At 35.1% G+C, this 20627-nt stretch overlaps 1 protein-coding gene across 1 annotated transcript in view; it reads left to right on the forward strand.

Moving 5' to 3' along the window:
• Positions 1 to 20123, forward strand: part of LOC106626003 (serine-rich adhesin for platelets-like) — a 168750-nt gene extending 148627 nt beyond the window's left edge. The window contains 3 exon segments of the mRNA XM_070111967.1: positions 19280 to 19526; positions 19586 to 19922; positions 20045 to 20123. Of these exon segments, the coding sequence (XP_069968068.1) occupies positions 19280 to 19420 (141 nt within the window). The 3' untranslated portion in view covers positions 19421 to 19526; positions 19586 to 19922; positions 20045 to 20123.
• Positions 20124 to 20627: the final 504 nt, after the last annotated feature.

The following is a 20627-nucleotide window of genomic DNA, read 5'->3' on the forward strand; positions in this document are numbered from 1 at the left end:
CATGTTGCAAGAGTATATGCCAAATTTTTGCTGAATTTTAAACTAGAAAAAAAAAACATGTTTGATGTTAATTATAAGTAAGATAAGTACGTAAGTAAGATCGAACCTAGGACTGTGCCGTGAAAAATGACCTCATGAAATTTTCAGTAATTAGCAACAATTTCATTAGACAAATATTTCATTAAAATATCTTCTGTTTTTAACTTCAAAGTGCCTAAGGCGCCTCAAAGCCTCCAAGCGCACGCACCTGCCACCAGTAGGTATTAGCGCGATTGCAGCAACTTGTTGCTCAACATTTATCGCCAGCGACAAATGATATACAAATGTATGCATAAACGAATGTACTGATGTGTGCGCGTGTATTTGTTAATCTTTGCTTAGGCTTTCAGTGCCTCGCAATCTTGCCACCGCCTGCAACTAGCTAAGAGCAAATAAATGTTGAAATATTTTTTATGTATCCCGCCAGCAGCGATGAGCAATAAGTAGTTGCATCTAAGACGTTGCTTCTGTTGTTGCTTTCGATTGCTATAAGCCCTAGATGCGCAATATTAGTACTGCACTTTTTGGCTGGCCGCTTGCCTTCCTTAACAGTTAGCGTGTATGTGTGTGTACGAGCACGAGTATTTGACGAGTCACTTGATATGATTTCATATCGCGATGTTTATCTTGCAACTAAACATTTGGCGGCCCACTCGTATATATAAATAAATTGCTGTACTAACACTTACTTATATGCGTATGTGTGTAAATATGTTTGCATGTGGCATTTGTTGCATGCTTTTTGAAAACTTGAACAAGAAATTAAAGCGTTCGAGTCGACACGCATTATTGTGCTGCTGCTGCTTGCAACAGAGTCTGTGGCACTTGTAAGCCAGCACTTACACACAGCTTGTGGTATCTTTATATTTCTCTGTGTTCTCATGCAACCTCATTCATGGTCAGTTTTTTGTTTTTTTCCCCGCTGCTTACTGGCCGCTTGAATTGAAGAGGTGACGGCGGTCATGCTTACACTCGTAAATGCAAGAATTAACCTCACTGCCAGTTGACAGTAATAAGATACTCAACTACAATTCAACAACAAAAATTCTGAAAGAAAAATGCAATAATTACAACACGTTAAAGCTTAAAATATTTCCATAATATGTGGCAAGTTGTATTTAGTACAAGAAGCGGTCCAACTAATGTTATGAAGTTTTTATAGTGGTCGAAAATATTGCATACTTTGATACTTTTCGATTAATAAAAATTGCAGACATTATAACACCATTCTTTTCGTGCCGAAATGTAAGCTATGGTAATATAAATAAATCGTGAAGCTTTTTTTGTCGTTTAATCTTTTTACCGAAATTGATTTAAGGAGCAACCTAGTGTTACAGAAAATTATATATACTTGTATTTCCTCCAAATTTCTAACTTCGTTAAAAAAGCTTCTAAACTGTTGCAGTGATTCCGGGCTTTTTTGTGGATGAAACATAAAAGAAATCTGTAATATTTCCAGCACAATAACCTTCGGTCGAAAAAATTCACAAATTACCAAAATGGTGCTTTTACCTAAAATATTGGCCTACCAAAGTTCGATTTTTGATCAAGTCATTTATTAAAATTAGTCATTTTGTATGAACTATACACATAACAAACAAAAAATACTGATCAGATTATTTTTCTCTGACAAATCGCTCAAGCAAATTCGAAAAATGCTGTTTCGAGTCAAAGATCATTTAATGATAAACTCAGGAGGACTGAATTCTTTAGAAGCATGTAACTCAAACAATATTTGAAACATTTCTTTAAAATTTTAGTATGTCATTTTTAAATGTAACTACAATACTATTGAAATGTGCAAAACATGTAAAGTTCACTTCTTCAAAATTTTACCCAGAATAATAATATTAAATAAGCATGAAAATTTGAAGCAAATATAAACTTACATTATTGTTTTGGTGTTGTTGTTTTTTCAAATTTCTCTTTTTTCTTTAGCTTTCAAGTAAAAAAACAATAAGGCAGACGATTTTCACACTCTCTAAAACTCTTGATCTTACGATGCATAACAGATACATAAGGTTTTCTGCCACAAAGAAATCAAGTAAAAATTAACGTAATTACAACAAAAACACGGATCCACTCTAATTGGTAAAGGATTAAGATTAAAAAAATAATTTTAAGTTCCGTAATGTTGTTAATATCACTTTTTTAAGATATGTGAATTGACACCGAATTCATAATATTAGGGCAAGTAAAAAGTTCGTTCGATTTTTATTTAAGAGATGGCGTTATTGTCCATAGTACTAGTGTTACGTATCGCATCATGTCATACTATCCGGCGCTGAAAACGTGTTTATTCGCACTAAAAGTTTTTCTTTGACAGTTTTTCGATTGATTGACTCAGTACGTTGTGAGCGCTCGTCAAAGATGGACACCAGCAAAGAGAAAATTCGCTATATTTTACAATTTTTCTTCTATCAAGGCGAAGAAGCAGCCAAAGCGGCTGAAAATATTAATTTAGTTTATGGGCCCGATACTGTAAACGAAGGTGTAGCACAAAAGTGATTTGCTAGGTTCCGTTCCGGTAATTTCGATGTCAAAGATGCACCACGCGTCGGGAGGCCTGTCGTCGAAAATTGCGATAAAATCATGGAAATAGTGGAAACAGACCGTCACGTGAGCACTTATTTAATTGCTGAGAAACTAAAGATAAGCCAGAAAACCGTTTGGAACCATTTGCATAGCCTTGGATTCAAAAAGAAGCTCGATGTTTGGGTGCCACACGAACTAACGCAAAAAACATGATCAACCGAATTTCCATCTGCAAATCGCTGCAGAATCGCAACAAAATGAACCCGTTTCTGAAGCGGATTGTGACTGGCGATGAAAAATGGGTCACTAATGACAACATCGAGCGCAAACGGTCGTGGTCAAAGCTCGGGGAAGCGGCCCAGATGGTGGCCAAGACCTGATTGACGGCCAGGAAGGTTTGGCTGTGTGTTTGGTGCTAACCTATGGCCAAACGCTCAATTCGGCCCTCTACTGCCAACAACTGGACCGCTTGAAGGCAGCACTCATCCAGAAGAGGCCATCTTTGACCAACAGAGGCCGAATTGTGTTCCATAAGGCCACACACGTCTTTGGTGACTTACCAGGATCTCCTGAAGCTCGGATGGGAGGTTCTAATGCACCCACCTTATAGTCCAGACCTGGCACCAAGTGATTACCCTCTTTTCCTGTCCATGGCGAACGCGTTTAATGGTAAGAAGTTGGCCTCAAGAGAGGCCTGTGAAAATTGGCTCTCCGAGCTTTTTGCCAATAGGGACGCAGTCTTCTACGAGAGGGGTATAATGAAGTTGGCATCTCGTTGGCAACAAGTTTACGCACAAAACGGCGCATATTTGCCTTAAATCGGACAAATGCACACAAAGTTATCATCTTTTGAAAAATCAATAAAAAACCGAACGAACTTTTTACTTTACCTAATATTATAACTACTTTATATTTATAATCCACCAGTTCAGAAGGTGTGGCAGGTTTGCAATTTATTATTCAATCGCCATACTACAAGTATTCCCTATCCAAAACGATAAAATTGATCTTCTCCGTTCTATTGTAAATGCCTTAATGACCGCAAACAAATCCAAGTGAGGCTGTTTTGTGAAAGAGCTTAATATTCCATATTGTTATTGTTGTTGTTGTGGCAGCTTCACACATTTCATAAAATGTTTCGACGTTGCAACGGCAGATTTCTAGTATGTACTAACAATCCTCCAATCAAATTAAGAATGGTTCTATTGCAGGTTATTTGAACTGACCAGCTGTAACAATAAAGCAACTTTTGTGCAATCGACACACCCTATTATGTAAGCACATAAATTGGAAATTCTATAGCTTAGTTTATCATTGATTTATTGCTTTTAATTTTATTGCTTTATTTTTATGTCTCAGTTAAATGCACTTTGTGTTGCAGGTGTTGGGTATGGTAAACAGTACTTGTGTTACGCACAAGTGACTATTACTATTTTCCGGTAGCTAAATCTTCGAAAAGCGCATTTTGTAAGCAAACAATAAATTGATTACATAAATACTTACACATAGTTCTTTTGAGCTGCTCCAACTCCCAAAACGTTAATTCACAGAACACCGGCTTAATAAAGTTTTTAAAATTTTGTTTATTGTTATTATTATTTTTGTTTTTTTTTTTTTTGAAATATTTACGACATATTTTTAATTAACATTTTATTTTACTTTTTTTTAATTACTTTTTTTTTAACTGTTAACGTTTCCTATGCAAACAGTTTAGATATGTTATAAAATGTTCATACTCAAACATGTACGTATGTATGTATGTACGTATGTGTGCAGTTCCGTAATGGCTGAAAGAAATCAATATCTTGCATTTCGTAATTTTGCATAATTAATTTTTCAAAAACTGTAATTTATGAGTCCGTCTGCAGGCCTGACTTTATTTGTGAGTGAATAAAAGCCATTTGCTTTTTCATATTATGTACGAATCATTGATTTCGATATCGAATTTCGTTTCTTTCAGTTTTTTAATTGCACTGCAAGTCTTTTAATGGAAAATATTAACATTTTTAGTTTAAAATTTTCAGAAAGTAAATTTTGTGTTTTCGTATTTAACGTTTTATTGTAATTTTGTGTGAAATGTGAGTTTAAAATACCTGAGTATATGTATTTTTTAATAAAACTATAAAAAGCGTAAAATATAATCAAAACATTAAAAAAAAAATTAAAGTAAAAATTTAAAAATACCAAACAAAATTTGAGACATCATTAAAAATTTGAATAACGGAAATAAATTCGTTAAATTAATTAAATAAAACAATATGATTGGAAAGTTCGTAAAATAAACTTAGTATAACAAAAAAAACTTAATGAAATATCACACCAAAACCATAACTGATATATGTGTTGAATGGTTTTTTAGTCAGCTGATAAATTTTTTATCCTGTAAAATAAAATTTATAGTTCGTTTGTTTATCAACATACATACCTAAAACTCGTATTTACTCAAAAGCGAGATGCAAGATACCGCAACTAAAAAGCCGAGAAAGTTCATGTAATTTTAAAGAAAATCATATTTTTGGCAGAGTTATTATTCAGCATAGTTGTCATCGAAAACTATGAACCGATTATAGCGATCTTTCAACTTTTCAATACAATTTACGTTTACCTTAAACCTTGCTTTCGCCGATTTCTTTACAATGATCGTTCTCTTGAGGTCTCAGCATAGAACACTAAAATTTTCATGAAAAATATTTCCAGCAAGCTTCTTTCATATTTTTGGAAAGTCAGCTATCTTAAACAATTTCTTTTACGACCAACACTTAGAGATTTCTAGGAGCGCTCAACGGCAAAAAGGTCACCGAATGATATTTTGTTATAAAAAAACGTCTCTTGAAGAATGATTTGTCTGATAACATTAAGTCACGTGCCACAAATGAGAGGAGAAATTCTAGGACACATATAACCACGACTAGCTTCGAATCAAATATCAAATCATTTTTGCATGTTGAAAATGTTGAGGTACTATCGAATATTGTGTTCGTCAAAAAAATTTCGCAAATTTTTCGGAAATGTATGAAATTCCATAAAATATATTTTAACGATATTCTGACCAATATTTTCTCAAGTATTAAAAATATAGCACCTTTTGTGGTAGTCATATAAGCAATCAAGTAATGGAAGCTCAATTATTTATTTGTCTCCAGATTTGTATTATACTTTAAAGTAACACATACTTATGGTATGTATTAACGCATTCCTTAATTTATTATATTATTACAGAGCTCCAAGCTAACTCAAACCCCTAACTGTCCTTCTAAAATAATATACTAAAACAGAAATAAAGAATAAGAATAAAGAACAAGAAGGCACTAGTTTTTGCATAAAAATTTAAATTTACGATTCTTGTGTTATGTGCTTCTTCTGTACTCCTCTTTGCTTTACAAAGCATGTTCTATAAAGCCGAGTCTTACTTAATCACTTCATGGCACTTTCAAACTTTTTACTGCCGCTTGATTGCCACTCTTCCGCCATTAAAGTTCGCCAACAGGAGCCGAACCATATCAGAGGACCTTCTTCCAGTCAATCCAGTTATACAAACCAAAAGAAATGAAATTGCCCACACATACACACAAACGAATTTTCGTACACGTAAAATAGTAAAAAACTAGGTTGTTCAACTAATAGCTAGATTAGCAGTTACTAAAAGCAAAAACTACGATAAACGAGCAAGTACAAACAGAAATACCGCGCATGCGATGTGCCTGTACGCATATTTTATAGTTGAAATTAACTGGCAAGAATGCCAGTGCGGCTGACTGACAATGGCCAACAGACAACCGATAAGTTTATTTACTCTCATTGCAATATTTCCTGTAATCTCTCCATTACGAGAGGCGAGCTGCAACATCCGCTCGGCATTTGGTCATCAATACTTATTATTGTACTTGTTGTTGTTGTTGCTTACATTGTAAGCGCTGTTGCTGCAACTGCTGCCTGATGGTGTCGCTGAAGCCATTGCCGACTATAAACAGGCGGCAAGCTTTATTGTCACTTGATTGCCGCTACACGGTTGCTTTCACACAAAAATACACAGGCAGGCACACTTGTCGGTGTTTAAAAGTATGCGTTGCGTTTGTGCGCCTGCGTGCTGCCGTTCGTCGACTAACAACTGTCGTCCACACCATTTCCAGCGACAACAATATTTATGACTCGTCATTTGATAGATTCGAAAGTGAAAATTAATTGAAAAGAAAATTGTAACGATTGCGAATTGCACTTTTATGCATCTTATGCACTCTTTTATTTTTCGTTTGCACTTTTTACAATGCTATTACTAAGCAAGTGATGATGGGTTAATGCGAGTAGCCAGTGTGGACCCACTCGAAAACCATAGCGGTTAAGCGGCATTTAAAAGTTAGTGACAGCTTAAAACGAGTGCGAGATTTATTGACTGGAAGGAGGAATACGAGAAAAATTTTTTTTTTTCAATTTTAATTTTTTCTACATAAATACTTACAATTTGTTAAAAAATTATAATTAATAAATTTCCTAGTTTTTTTTTGAGAAAAGTATCTTACTCGAAGATTTCACTTTCTTAAGATTTAATGTAATAAAACTACTTATAAATCTGGCAACACTGTAAATGTCTGTCTAATAATAGCAAATGTCAAATATAAGCTTAATAGTTAATTTCACACAGTGAAACGCTTCTGGTAAAAATCTAAAAAAAACAAGAACATGAAAAAAAGTTAATTTGATTGCACCGAAGCTATAATACTCTTCACAATTACGAAATATTCTATATAAAAAGTTGAGCCTTATCGTTCAGTTTGAATAGCAGATATATGCTATAGTGGCGCGATATCGGTTCCGACAAATGAGCTGCTTCTTGGGAAGAAAAGACCGTGTGCAAAGACAGAAAGACGGACAGACAGACGGACATTTCTAAATCGACGTCTTTAAAAAATTCTTTAATTTGAAGCTATGTTCTCCCATCTCAAAAAATTTTTAAAACTTTATTTATTAACTAAACTTTTCCACTTTTCTACCGCACTCGAGTCATTGTGCGCTGACGCTCGCCAAGTTCTTCCACGCTATCAATTTACACAATATTCCCATTCACAATAATGCTCTTCCACAGAAATATTCAAACACTACGTTCGCACTAATAAATCTTCTCGCTTATTACATAAAATCGTTTGTAATGTTTCCTTTTGGTGGACCGCAAAATTTCCGACTAATCTTCGCGGCTATGGCAATAAATTCGTACTCTCATATCACTAAAATAGAATGTCAGCAAATAAATTACATGAAAGAACCACTTATTTACTCACTAACTTACTTAGTTACTTATGTAAGGCTAACTTGGCAACAGCAACGTTTGTTGTTGCCCGACCTTACTGCTTCCTGCTTTGTTAGCTTAGTTCGCCGTACTTAACTTTGTCGCTACTTAGGCGTTATCCTCATTCATTTCGACTGTCAGCCACTCAATTGTCGGACGTTTTATTTAAGTTTTAGCAGTTTGTAATTTTGCAGTTCTTTTCCTTCTTCATTTATTTATGACTTTGTATGGAGTGTATTCTATTGCATCGTGTGTACATGTGCCCATGAGAAAAGTGGCGTCTGAGACACAATAAATTCTTGAAATGTCTCGTTTAACAACTTATTTGCTTGTTTTGTCGCTCAACTGGGCTGAGAGCAGTTAATTTACCAATTCTTGTTCTTGTGCAGAAATATGGCTCATAAAGTACAGATGTTGTCGCTTTAGTGAATTAGTAAATTAGTGAAGTATTATTAGTTTTTACATACTAATTACCAGCTACCAGATTTTGATTGAGATTTAGGGATTATTCAAAATTTGAGATTGAAATTGTGATTACAATTAAGACTAAAATAAAGATTGAAGTTGAGATCGAGATTATAGGAATTTTCATAGGCATTTATATTAAGATCGAAGCATAGGAGTATATTAAAGATGAAATTGACTCTACGGCGAGGTTAAGAATTAGAGTATATTAGAATTAAAATTTAGGCTACAATTAAAAATTAAAATTTAGGCTGAGTTTGATTTGAGTTTGGAGCTTAGATTTTTAAGGTTGTTAGCTAGTTTGAAAATAAGTTTGATCTTGATATTAGATTGATGTTGAACTCAAGATTTAAGTTTTTCTCATAATTTTAAGGTCAAAGTAAATTATTTCATCATGTTGTATTCATAGAATAATTGTAGCAGCAGTAGATCAGCTAATCTGCCTTCACTAAAGTGGAGTGTCTACGTACCAATAAAATATTTTTATTAGCGCATTCGGTAAAATTTATTTTGATGCAATTCTTTCTTTAAAATTTTTTCTGAACTATTTAATTAATGCAACCTACTTTTACTAATTTTTAAAATTTATTTAAAATGATTGCTGCTAAATAAAATTTTCACTTAGGTGTAACCCAAAAATAATTGCAAATGTATTTAAGCAAATTTTTACGAGCGCTGGACAATCGAAAACCATTAATATTAATTACTATGAGTACCGCTCGATTTATGGCTTCACATTTTTCAAAAGTAAATCAGCTTAGTAGCAATGGTAATAATAAAATCAAAGCAATTAAAAGGCGATTAAAAGAGTATTGAGCAGCAAATGATGCGATTTCCAACTGTTTAAGTTTCGCATAAATCATGTCAACACCAACAACATATTGACTACTGCCGTCCTACAAACAACATACAAGCCAATCGAGTTCGGTGAATGTCAAACTGCGCAAACGCGAGACACTAATAAATAAAGATAAATGCCACACATGCTCGAGAAATTAAAACCAAATAAAATAAAATAAAATAAAAAAATAAAGACTTTAACACGAGTCGAGAAAAGTGCATGCAAAAAAAATTGAAGTTCACCTGTCGCTGTTCGAGGTTAAATGCTCCGCTCAGTTATGCGCCGATGTGTACAAGCTTCGTTTGCATGCTGGCAACATGTTGCTGCGCTTGTTAGCACGTCAATGTTGCGTAAACACAAAGTGGCTGGCTTGTGGCGTTAATGTGCGAAAAATCATTAATTTGCATTTGAGTTTGGCGATCGGCATGTGCAACAACAAAGAAAAATTTTACACCTAAAATTTTCAATAACACTCACTCATACATATATACTATATATACATGCACATCCGCATATGTGTTTAAGTTTGTGCCGCTAAGAATTGTAGTTGAGGAATTCGCTATTAATTTTGGCTTTGTTGTTTGGTTTATCGTCATGCCTCGTAACATCCGTCCGTCCACCGGTTGGCCGATCTGCATGCCTGTTTGTCGCTTTGTCTGCCAGCTTGTCTACACGCTTATCGGGCGTGTTTGTCGGTTGTCAGTACAAAATGTAATTGAATTAAGTGCTGCCATTGCAATTCGATATGCCACAAAGCGCCGCCCAAAAACGACGAAAACCCACCGTAGCGCTAGTTGTCATGAGCAAATAGATAGGTATGTACGTATGTAAGTATGTGTGTATGTAGTTGCTCTTACAGTTTGAAATTGCTTTAGATTCGCTTTGCCTTGCGGCTTTTGAATGCGAAGTGTGAATAATCGGAATATTTCTAATGAATATTGGAGTATGTATGTAAATGTGCGCGTTCGTATAAAAGTTCTTATTCGTGATACGCAAATTTGAGGGGCAATAAATTATATCGAGTACAGATCGAATCTACAGTGGTACTTACAATATAGCTAAGTGTTGGTACAACATTATTCTCCTATCTCGATGTTACCGGACAATGCTAGTTCCTAGAAGTTTGCTACTTTCAAACAGCTGCAGACACGGTAGATGTTTATTAAGAAGTTACTTGACTCAAATACTCGCGAAGCCGCAGGTAAAAAAAAAACCTTGGTCTATACTCTTAGATTTTGCATCGGCTGTGATTCAAGTGAACTTATCGTGCTTTAGTCGGCAGTTTTTACCGCACAAAATTGTATTTAATGTAAATCTGTTCAGTGACAGAAATGTTTAATGGAAAATTTGAAGGCAACTTTTGGTTGTAAGGATGAAAAAGCTGTTGATTGTTTTATACTTTTGTAAGTAGCAACAAAAATATAGAAAAGTTGGGGTCTTTTACAAAAAATATACCCATATAAAGTTAAGCCTATATTGTATGAGGTCTAAGTACCACCTGATCAAATTTGACCCGGACTGTCAAAACATACATCGCCTTCAAAATAGGCTTCGTTTTTACATAATACAAGCATGGCAATGCTTTTTCGAATTTGTTTATAGATGCTGAATGTTGGGTCCTCAGCTACGTTGTCTTGTCGATGTCGTTTTCGCAAAAGATTCAGATGTTTTAGTACGAGTCTAGCATTGACACGCTTCATATCCAAAGCAATATCCACATTGTGCTGCTTCGATCCATAAGAAATTTCGAGATTCGTCGCTTCAGAGATAGAAGTTAAAAGAGCTTATTTCAAGCACTTTTTTTAAACTTTTTCGATGTTATCTTTATTAACAGAGATGCACGACACGCATGAGGCAAGCTTTCGTAAACTTTACGACGTTCACTGAATGCTTTGTGCCGGTCAAAGATTTATGTTTGGACTCTCCAAATACTTCCTCAACACTTTCAACGATTCCATAGCCGTTAATCCATTGAATTTCAAGCAAAGTCGTTTTTCAATTTTTTTCCCATGGTAACTCATCGTCATAAACAAACAGCCGCCATAAACACGCTAATTGACATATGGAGATCAAGCTCCACACAACAAGGGTTGTACTCATCTAGGAAATTTTTTTCTCAATTCGGTTTACGCTCACAGTTTATATGGACCAAGTGACCGGTATAAATGTGCAAATGAGCGACTCTTTTTAATGAGACCCCTTGATATACACTAACTATAACTTTAAATAATGGAGCTGCTGAAAGGGCATCCCCAGAGAGCTATTTTATATTTTCCTTTCAGCACTTCTTGATTCACTGTTCTGCTTTCTGGAGACCTCTCTTAGAAGACTAAGAATACCTGAAGCCCTTTAACTTTCTTTTATTTAACCATTGGGGTGTATTATCCATTATCGGGATTAGTGACCTGAGTAGATTTGCGATGAAAACTCAAATAATCAAACCAAAGCGTGTATATACACACATATATTTGTGCACCCAAAAATGCATACCATGCTGAATACCATTACTCTATAACCGAGCTCCACATACATACATATGTAAGTATTGTATATTTACAACATGAACGCAAATTCTAAATTATCGATCGGCACGGAAGCAATTACTAAAGGCGACTTTAGTGATAAAAATGTAAATGCCACAGCGGGCACATTGCCGTGTGTGGAATGGTTGGCGTGTGGATGCCGCGGCGCATTTTCGTTTTTGTTGTTATCATTGCCGTTAGAAAACAACAATTGCACCGCCACTACCAAATGTCATTGCAGCTGCAAATGCAACTCTGATAAGTAAAACTTGCGGCGGCAGCCAGTGCAATGCGCCGGTCAGCTGAGCCTTCAACGGTATCAGCGGCTGCTCGCCTTACAGCGGACAGCACCCAAATAATCGCACAGAGCGCTGCTGGCTGCGTGGTGACGGTTAACTGTATGTGGTGTGTGTGTGTGTGCGTCGCAGTGGCTGGCACACACGAAGCGCGCCTATCGCTTCACTGACATCCAGATGCGATTAAATGTTTCATAAAGAAAATAAATACCAGCAAACCCATATGTATGTAAACTGCATGTATATACCGTTATGTATGTATTTTTACAAATAAATAAGTGCTTGCTCTCGCACACATGGGTACGCATATACACTCGTGTGCGTACTTTACTTTATAATGGCCGCGTATCGCGCTCATTTGTAAGGCTTAAGCGCAGTTTTAATTCCAATAAACAGATATTTGTGCTTGTCTACTTTTCTATATATTATATATTCTTTTGCTTTCGCACTTGTTTTCGATTTTTATTCCATAGTGTTAAATGTGTTTTGCTTTTCATTTCTATTTGCCATTTCATTTTCATTGTGAGGCACTCACGCCACAACACACATCAATCTGTATGCTTGCATGTATGTATGTGTATATGTGTGCATGACTGGAGTCACAATTTGCCATATCGATAATTTTGATTTAACTTCATTTTCATTTCATTGGAATAAGTCCATATACTAAGTAGACGAGCACTTGCGCTTGGAAATTGGAATGCATTACGATCTGGCTGTGAATTATGTGAATATGTGTATGTGTGTGTGTCGCATATGTGAAGTCGCATTTTGGTTTGGAATAAACTCGACTTTAGTCAGTAGCAGATTTTACAACGATCGACGCGCATACAATTTGACGAATAAAAAATATGGTTTTCACAAAAAAAATTCTATAAGCGTGGACTCGGGTAACTCAACGGGATAATACAAAAAATGTTTCGTGCCAACAGCTATTGTAACTAGTGCTTTTGCACCATTTGAAAATGTATTTGAAATATTGAAGAAAATAAAAAAATAAAACAAGTGAACGCGCGTGACCTAGAGTGACTTTCTTGGTAACATTTAATATGTTCTCGCTTGTTTGTTGTGTTATCAAAACCAATTAATTCGAAAATAATCGCAAATATGCATTCAATAAGTCACCTGCACTCGCGCAATTGCGATTTTATGACTAAACTAGTGGCCGCTGAGATTACCGAATATGTAGGTGTGATTTTTTATCAGAAAACTGGCGTTTCCGATAAAGTTACTCATACGCAGTGTCCATCCATCATCTACATTTCTTTATGCAAATAGTTTAGTAAGATTTTTTGAAACCTCAATTACGAGTTTAATCTATCAATTATACCTCAATTATCTTTATGAGCAAAATGCGTTCGGACTCTTCCGGTCAGGCGCTCTTGTGACTTCCGGTAGCTTCATATTGGAGCTTTTGGGTCTTCTATTATCCTAAATTCTAGAAGTTAAAGGCTAAACCTTAATAAAAAAAAGCATTAATAAATAATAGGGGTACTAAAAAAAACTTTATTTAGCATTTAGTTAGAATGATCCGTTTAAGGTCAAATATGCATCGATTTGTTCCATTGTTGCCATTTTGAAGGTAATTCCAAAAAATACCTCTCACAGAAACACCCGTCTTTGTTGGCAAAAAGCTGGACAGTCGATTTTCACAAGCCTCTCTTGAGGGAAATTGTTCACCATCCAAATGCTTCGCCATAAACAGGCACAGGTAATAATCATTTAAAAACAGGTCTGCACTACAAGCTTCCGCAGCTTCTGACGACCCACTATTAACGTGTATGACATTTCATTGTTCTGATGGAACACAATTCCTCTTCTTCAGACAGTCTAATTGTTGACATAGAGATTCGAATTAAGTGTTTGGCCACAGGGAAGCAGCTAATATTAGATGATACTCTGCCAGCCTACCCAAACACATAGCGAAACCTTCCTGACTATCAATACTGGCGACCGAATCCACCATGGCCGTTATCGCTTAACGTTGTCGTAGTGACCCACTTTTCATCACCAGTAAGCAGCCTTCAGAGTGTTGTGTATCTTTGACATCAAAATAACCGGAACGACACATTTTCAGTCGCTTGGCTTACGTTTTCGTCTTTATCAAAGAAAAACTGTAAAATACTTTCCGCTTAATAAAACCAGATTTAAGCTTAGATATTTATATTTTTTTTTTTTCTTTGAAAAACCTCATTGATTTGAGGTTAGTATCCGCAAATGGCATGATCTGTAACTTAGGTGATTATAGAAGGCTTCAATTCTATACACAGTAGACGCAGGCATCAATTTATACAGACCTAATAATATGCAAGTATTTTCGTTACTTTTTACTTATTTAAAAAATAAATCAACAGATATAAATGTATATAACTATGCTAATTACTCAATTCCGCAAAGAGTGCAGTTATCTCTTACGAGTTTCCTTTGTATTCAAATGACACACCGACAACAATGCTCCACTTACCTCATTAACGGATCAAAAACCGGGTTAAATATTTATAAATGTATCTTCAAGTAAATGGAAGTGAACAATTGCAGTGTATTTGCGTACAACAAGAACAAGTAACGGTAATTTTATGCAAATTCCTTTGCTGATTAGCCCAGTGGCAAGTACGATGAATTTCACCACAAAAACGCCTCTACAACAACGCATAGAAATTGCCATTTCTTATTGAATAATTTTCTTTTATTTATTTTTTGGGTTGCAGACAGACATTGTGAGCACGCCCATTTGCTTGGCTACATGCACACAAATCTCTATTTGCCACTTCCTTTCAAGCAATTGCAACGCGTCCGCCTTAAGGCCATTTATTGCACTTGCAACCACTATGCCACATATGCCATATGTGCCACTATGTACAGTATGTATTTACATGCGTGTTGCCAATTGGCGCCACCGACTGACTTCCTCGAATACAAATTTATTGTAAAACATAGTTAGTGGAAAACTAAGCCATGAAGATGGAAATAAAAATATTTGCTGTGCAGAACTGCGTTGCATGTCTTGGCTGACGAATGCATCGCGTGTGAAAATGCCAACAATTTATGTGCGAAATAAATCACGGTAACGAGCAAATTTCAATAGTCAAAAAACATCAGAGACAGAAGCGATAAAAAAAAGTGCAGTCCGGTGGAACGCATGCGTGTAAGTGCGCGCACAGTGGTGGGCGTCAAAATTTAGATAGCGTGGATATAATATTTATGATGAAAATGAAGTGTTAATAAAAGTGTTCGAATTACTGCAGATTCATCTATCACCATTATATTTTCAATGTTCGAAAATTTTTTTTTTTTTAATATTTGAAAATAAATTATTTTATAAGTATCATCGTTTGCCGAAAAAAGTTAATTTTTAGCACTGCGAATATTGAATATTGCATATGAAAAAATGCTACACGTATTTTAATACTTGCTCGCTGTTTAAGAAAATTTTAGTCTTTTAGTGGTTGTAAAAGTTTTCCAAAAAAACATTTTTTAAGCTTATTTAATTTTAACAGAAGATGAACATACTGTTGCTTCCATAAATATTCCCTCCCTGCCACAACTTTTTACACCCATCACTGCACATCCGCTGTTGCTTTGAGGTAGTTTTTACTGGAGGCTAACAATGCAACTGTCACTAAAAAAATTTAACCTATATAAATATCGCAACTACCTTGTTGTCGCTTATCTCATACTTCTCTTATTTCTTTACGTAGTTCGTATGTACACAGTGGTAAAATTATGTTTGCAAGGGTGGTGCAGAAAATAGTTTAGTATTGAAATTAACCGCCATTTTTCTAAAATTTTCGTTTTTCTTTTGTAGACTAAATATTTACCCGACCGCTCTCGTATATTTTAGCAATAGTCCCCTTTAAGCTCGATACACTTGACTGACAATGCGCATTAATCTTCTTTAACCCAACTGAAACGTAAGTTTGCTGAAGGTCTGCAAAGTAGGCCTCCGACTAAGTTCTTATCGGACCGCACTCGTAAAAGCATATGGCCATGCGCTAATATTTTAGTTGAAATTTTTTGCATGTATTATTATTGTTATTGTTGTTGCTTTAGCTAACAGCCTTTTGGTTGCTCTATTTAAAAAGCGTTGACTACTTGTACTTTTTCAGAGTGAAACTTTCCTTGCATGCAACAGAACCCTCAAAGCGGTGAAATTGCTATGCTTTTTTCCAGAAAAATAAATAAAAGGGAAAATTATTTACTTACAGAAATCCACACTATCTTCAAATTAAAAACTTAAGATGCACACTTTCTTTTCGTCACCTAATACTATTTGCTGATTCGCATCAGTTACAAGCCAACCGTACGGTGGTGCAACTAAGCATATTTAAAAAATATAATTTTTTTCACCATCAACGAGGCGTATAAATCACTGCTCTATCACACATCACAAATCTAACATTTCCATCATTTGTCAATTTTTCAATTATGCTTTATGCTCTGCTACAAAATTTGTTACCACACACACACAGGCATACCGCGGCTTAAGAGCAACTAAAGCTCCAACTGCGCGTCGCCGCAAATGGTAGTGGCAGCAACTTTTACCATGCCAAATGCGCATGCGGTAAACCTTTTGGGGCAATTCAACAGCGACAATCAATTACCTCGCATAATACTTTAGCCGCTGCCAAGCGCGTGCAACATTACGCACATCATCAACGGTGCGCGCACACCCAAAGTGGCAATGCAATGCACCAACGCGTCCGTTGCGGACAGACAGATAAACTGGCATTGTCAGTTACTAATTAATAATTTTCGAATTAAAATCCCATTAGATATGAAAATTGGATAAAGAAATTCTCAATTGGTTGCAACGCGGCGCAGCGAGGTGGAGGAAGTGAAGAGGCAGGCATGCGCACAGTCTGTGAACTAGTGAGGCTGTGAGGCTTTGTAAGTACCCGTTGTTGGTCTATGGCAACGTACAACGGGCATGGATGTTGCTGGAGAGTTGCATTTGTATCGCCACGATCACCTGCCGTGTTCACCACAATGCAATTTCAGTTAACGCCACTGCCACATACTATGGCATTTAGTCTTGTTATAGTTGCTATTGCTATTGCAACGGTCAATTGAATTGATAGTATCGCTCGGGGGAACAGCAACAAAAACAACAATATTATATAGTAGTTCATGTATGGAGCTTTTATTACATCGCAATAAGCACGAAAGCAGACAGTTGCAGCTACTGCCGCCTCGTAGACAACTTCTGTGGTTATGCGCTCGCTTTCGTCGCTTTTGTATTTTTTTGTGTGTGTGTTCGTCTACTTCAATGGCGCTGCTATCCATCCATTAAAAAGTTCAGCTAAGGCCATGGCGGCAACGGTAGCAAGCGTGCTATTTACTGTAGTGTGGCACGCGCTCTACTTGCAACACTTTGCATGGGCATTCTGACATTGCCGCAAGTCAAATATTTTGATTGCGAGAAAATTGCAAAATTGTCATTGTGAAAACGTGGTCACATCAAAGGAAGTATACAGTGTTAAGCACATCAAAATTTCACACGCATGTCGTGAAAGTTTCCCCTTTTGTTGCGCCTATTATCAACGCATTCATTTCATTTTGTTTCGGTTGAAATTTGTTTATTTTTTTACTCATTCTTTTACTCTCTGTGGGTACTTATAAGTGCATTTTTATGGCGATATTCTTATTGTTATTTCAATTTATGCAATTTTACACCTTTTGATACTATTTTGTACAAAAATATTGTAAATTATATTTTCACGCAGTACTACTCATAAATACCCATAGCTTCGCTGAAAATCAATACTTTCTGCACTACATTGCCGTTTTTTGTTGGGTGTTTATCGCACTTTCAATTCTGCATATTTCTGTAGCCATTCATTTTATCTTTACATTTTAATTTATGAAATTTCGAAAAGAAATTTTGATGATCGGTTTAAATGTGGAGAGATCGTTAAAGGATGCCTTTTTTCGTTGACCCCTCAAGTCATTAACAAAAGCAATTTTAGTGGAATTTGTTTATATTAGATATTTTCTATTTTTCTCGATCATCTACAACATTCTATATGACTTTTTTTATCCTGTAGCAATCTCCATAATGGTACTTTTATGGTCGTTGGCAACACATTTTCAAAATACTGTGCTGTCTTCCGTTTTCCTCTTGTACTCCAGAAAAATTGTAAGACCTTGATATATGGTATTGGTATTTACTTACCATACTCACGAAATCCTGACTGGTTCGTTTAAAATTCTTTATCCGACCTTGAAAAGTAAGAACATAGTTTCAATATGAGCAGAACTCTTTTAAATAAGCTTAGGTTATAATTCCATAGTTCTATTATTTTTGGTTGAATAGTAAAAAATTTAATAATACAATTTTGAAGCTGAAAAAATTTTGTAATCTACCACTTTAATTTATCACACCTGTATAAATAAGGGTAATACGTACGCATTGCTACGACGATTGAACAAAAGAGTGATAAAAATGCAATAAAAACCTAGTTAAATTTTAAAATATTTTGCTATTATACTGTAAATAACACTCCTAATTTACTCCTAAGTGCTTCCGAATATATTCCGAAATTATATATCCCGTCTTCTCCTACTTAAATTAATCCAAAAATATTTCGAATGTATTCCGAAACTACTCCGAATGTATTCCGAAATTACAACAATTACACTTTCTGCTTAAATGCTTTTGCTTTCATACATATGTATATTGTTTATCCCACTCAAATGCTTTTAGATCGTTTAAATAAAACATTAAGTTCAGTAAACATGCTTGCTTCAAATTATATATGTCACTCAAGTGTGCGTAAATTCTGATGCCATTCTGTATTAAAAAAATATTCACATATATAATATATATGCATATTTACTAAATGTTCCACCTTAGTATCATCAAAAACCAGTACTTGTCCATGTCATTCACAATCGCACAATACTCTTGTCCATTATTTTTAATAACTGTGTTTCTTTCTTTCTTATTTAAATTGCTGTCACAATAAATTCTGTGGCTTTCTTTAGAATGTTTTCGTTATCATTTCAGTTTTTGTTTATACTAATTTATTTCGGATCAATTAAGTGTGCGGCACGTGTGAGACGGTTATGTTTTGGTTTCTGCAACCGCAAACAAAAATAATATTAAAGTAAATCAAAATAATTTTTAGTATCGAAATTTGAATAAAACAAATTTTGTTTTTATTACTAAAATTTATTGTTATTCACACACATCTACCGACATATATTTTTAACCAAAAACGCAAGCATTTGTTTTTAAACATTTTTATTATTATTTCATCCTCTAACCCCAAAGTGCTATTATTTTCAATCTCACTAATAGAATTGGCGTCATGTCTACAAGGCGCTCATACTGTTGGAGTATTTAATCAAAACTGGCACCGAGAAAGTGGTTCAACAGTGCAAAGTTAATATTTTCGCCATACAAATACTGCGTGAATTCGTGTACTTTGGAGCGAGTTAAGATCAGGGCACGCATATGCGCGAAAAGGCTAAGCAGCTGGTGAATTTATCGAAAGAATTGATGTGCGTCTACAACTTGCGCTGAGCCAGAGCGAACAAGATTTCAAGTGTGTACATTTATTGTCTGCCGCCATTCCAAAATTCTTTCATTTGTCTACTATTCCAGAGATCAAACGGTTCCAGCTGCCGGCGCCTAAAGAGGAAGTGTCACAATCACATCTGTTAGAATTGCTGAACATTTCTCTGCTCGCCACGAGTATTTTAAGTCCACCATTGGGCGCCACACAATTTATTGAAATCATTTTGAATCTTTAACACAGCATATCTACTCGATGAAATGGATCCTCTGTCGGATTACGAGCAAACAACTGTTAGAAGTTAAGTTGGATAATCTAATAAAGCCCGTGCAAACGCAGTCACAAGCTGGAAGTGCTGCCTACAATCCATTTAGCGATACTGTTATACCATTAAAAACAAATCTATTCCTACAACAACAGCCTGCGGTGAGTCATTTATGTAATGTTCGCTTGTGTTATATTTGCATGGTGGAAAAGTTCGGTTATAAATACTCAATACTGAAAGCTAAAAAAAATTAACCTATCCGTTTTCTTACTGTTATTTACAGGTACCGTCCATTAACCAGCTCAAACAGCAAAAGAGTTTTGCTATGACTATCAATCAGGATCTCCACTAATGCGTCTCAGGTACGTTTAGCCATATAGATATAGCAAAATGCCATAATTTCATAAAAAAAACGAAAATTAATTTAAAATTTCTTGTAAACAATATTTTCAAGTAGAGAAAAAATTTTTAAAAATTTTTTATGAGTAATTTAAGCCAATATCTTTGGTGCATGGTCTGCTAAGGTCTAAAATGCTTTATGCGGTTTCAAAATTATTAACTAATTACTGCCCCCCACAAATATTTATTGGGTATTATGATTATTTCGCTTAATTAAATTTTTTATAGTGAATGTGCTCTAAATATATTATTTTTTTTACTTACTACAATTTGCTTTAATTTAACTTATACTTTCATTTGACTATATTAGCTCAATTAAATCCTGGAACTATCAATTCTTTAATTTTTTGATTTCTATTCTCAATTCATCAAAAAAAAAAAAAAAAAGTAAAATGACTGTTTACGCATAACAAAAAAAACCAACCAAAGCAACAACGAAAAATTGTTATTTTCTCCTTTTGACAACT

The sequence above is a fragment of the Bactrocera oleae genome, chromosome 6, assembly GCF_042242935.1.
Source record: "Bactrocera oleae isolate idBacOlea1 chromosome 6, idBacOlea1, whole genome shotgun sequence".
NCBI lineage: Eukaryota > Metazoa > Arthropoda > Insecta > Diptera > Tephritidae > Bactrocera > Bactrocera oleae.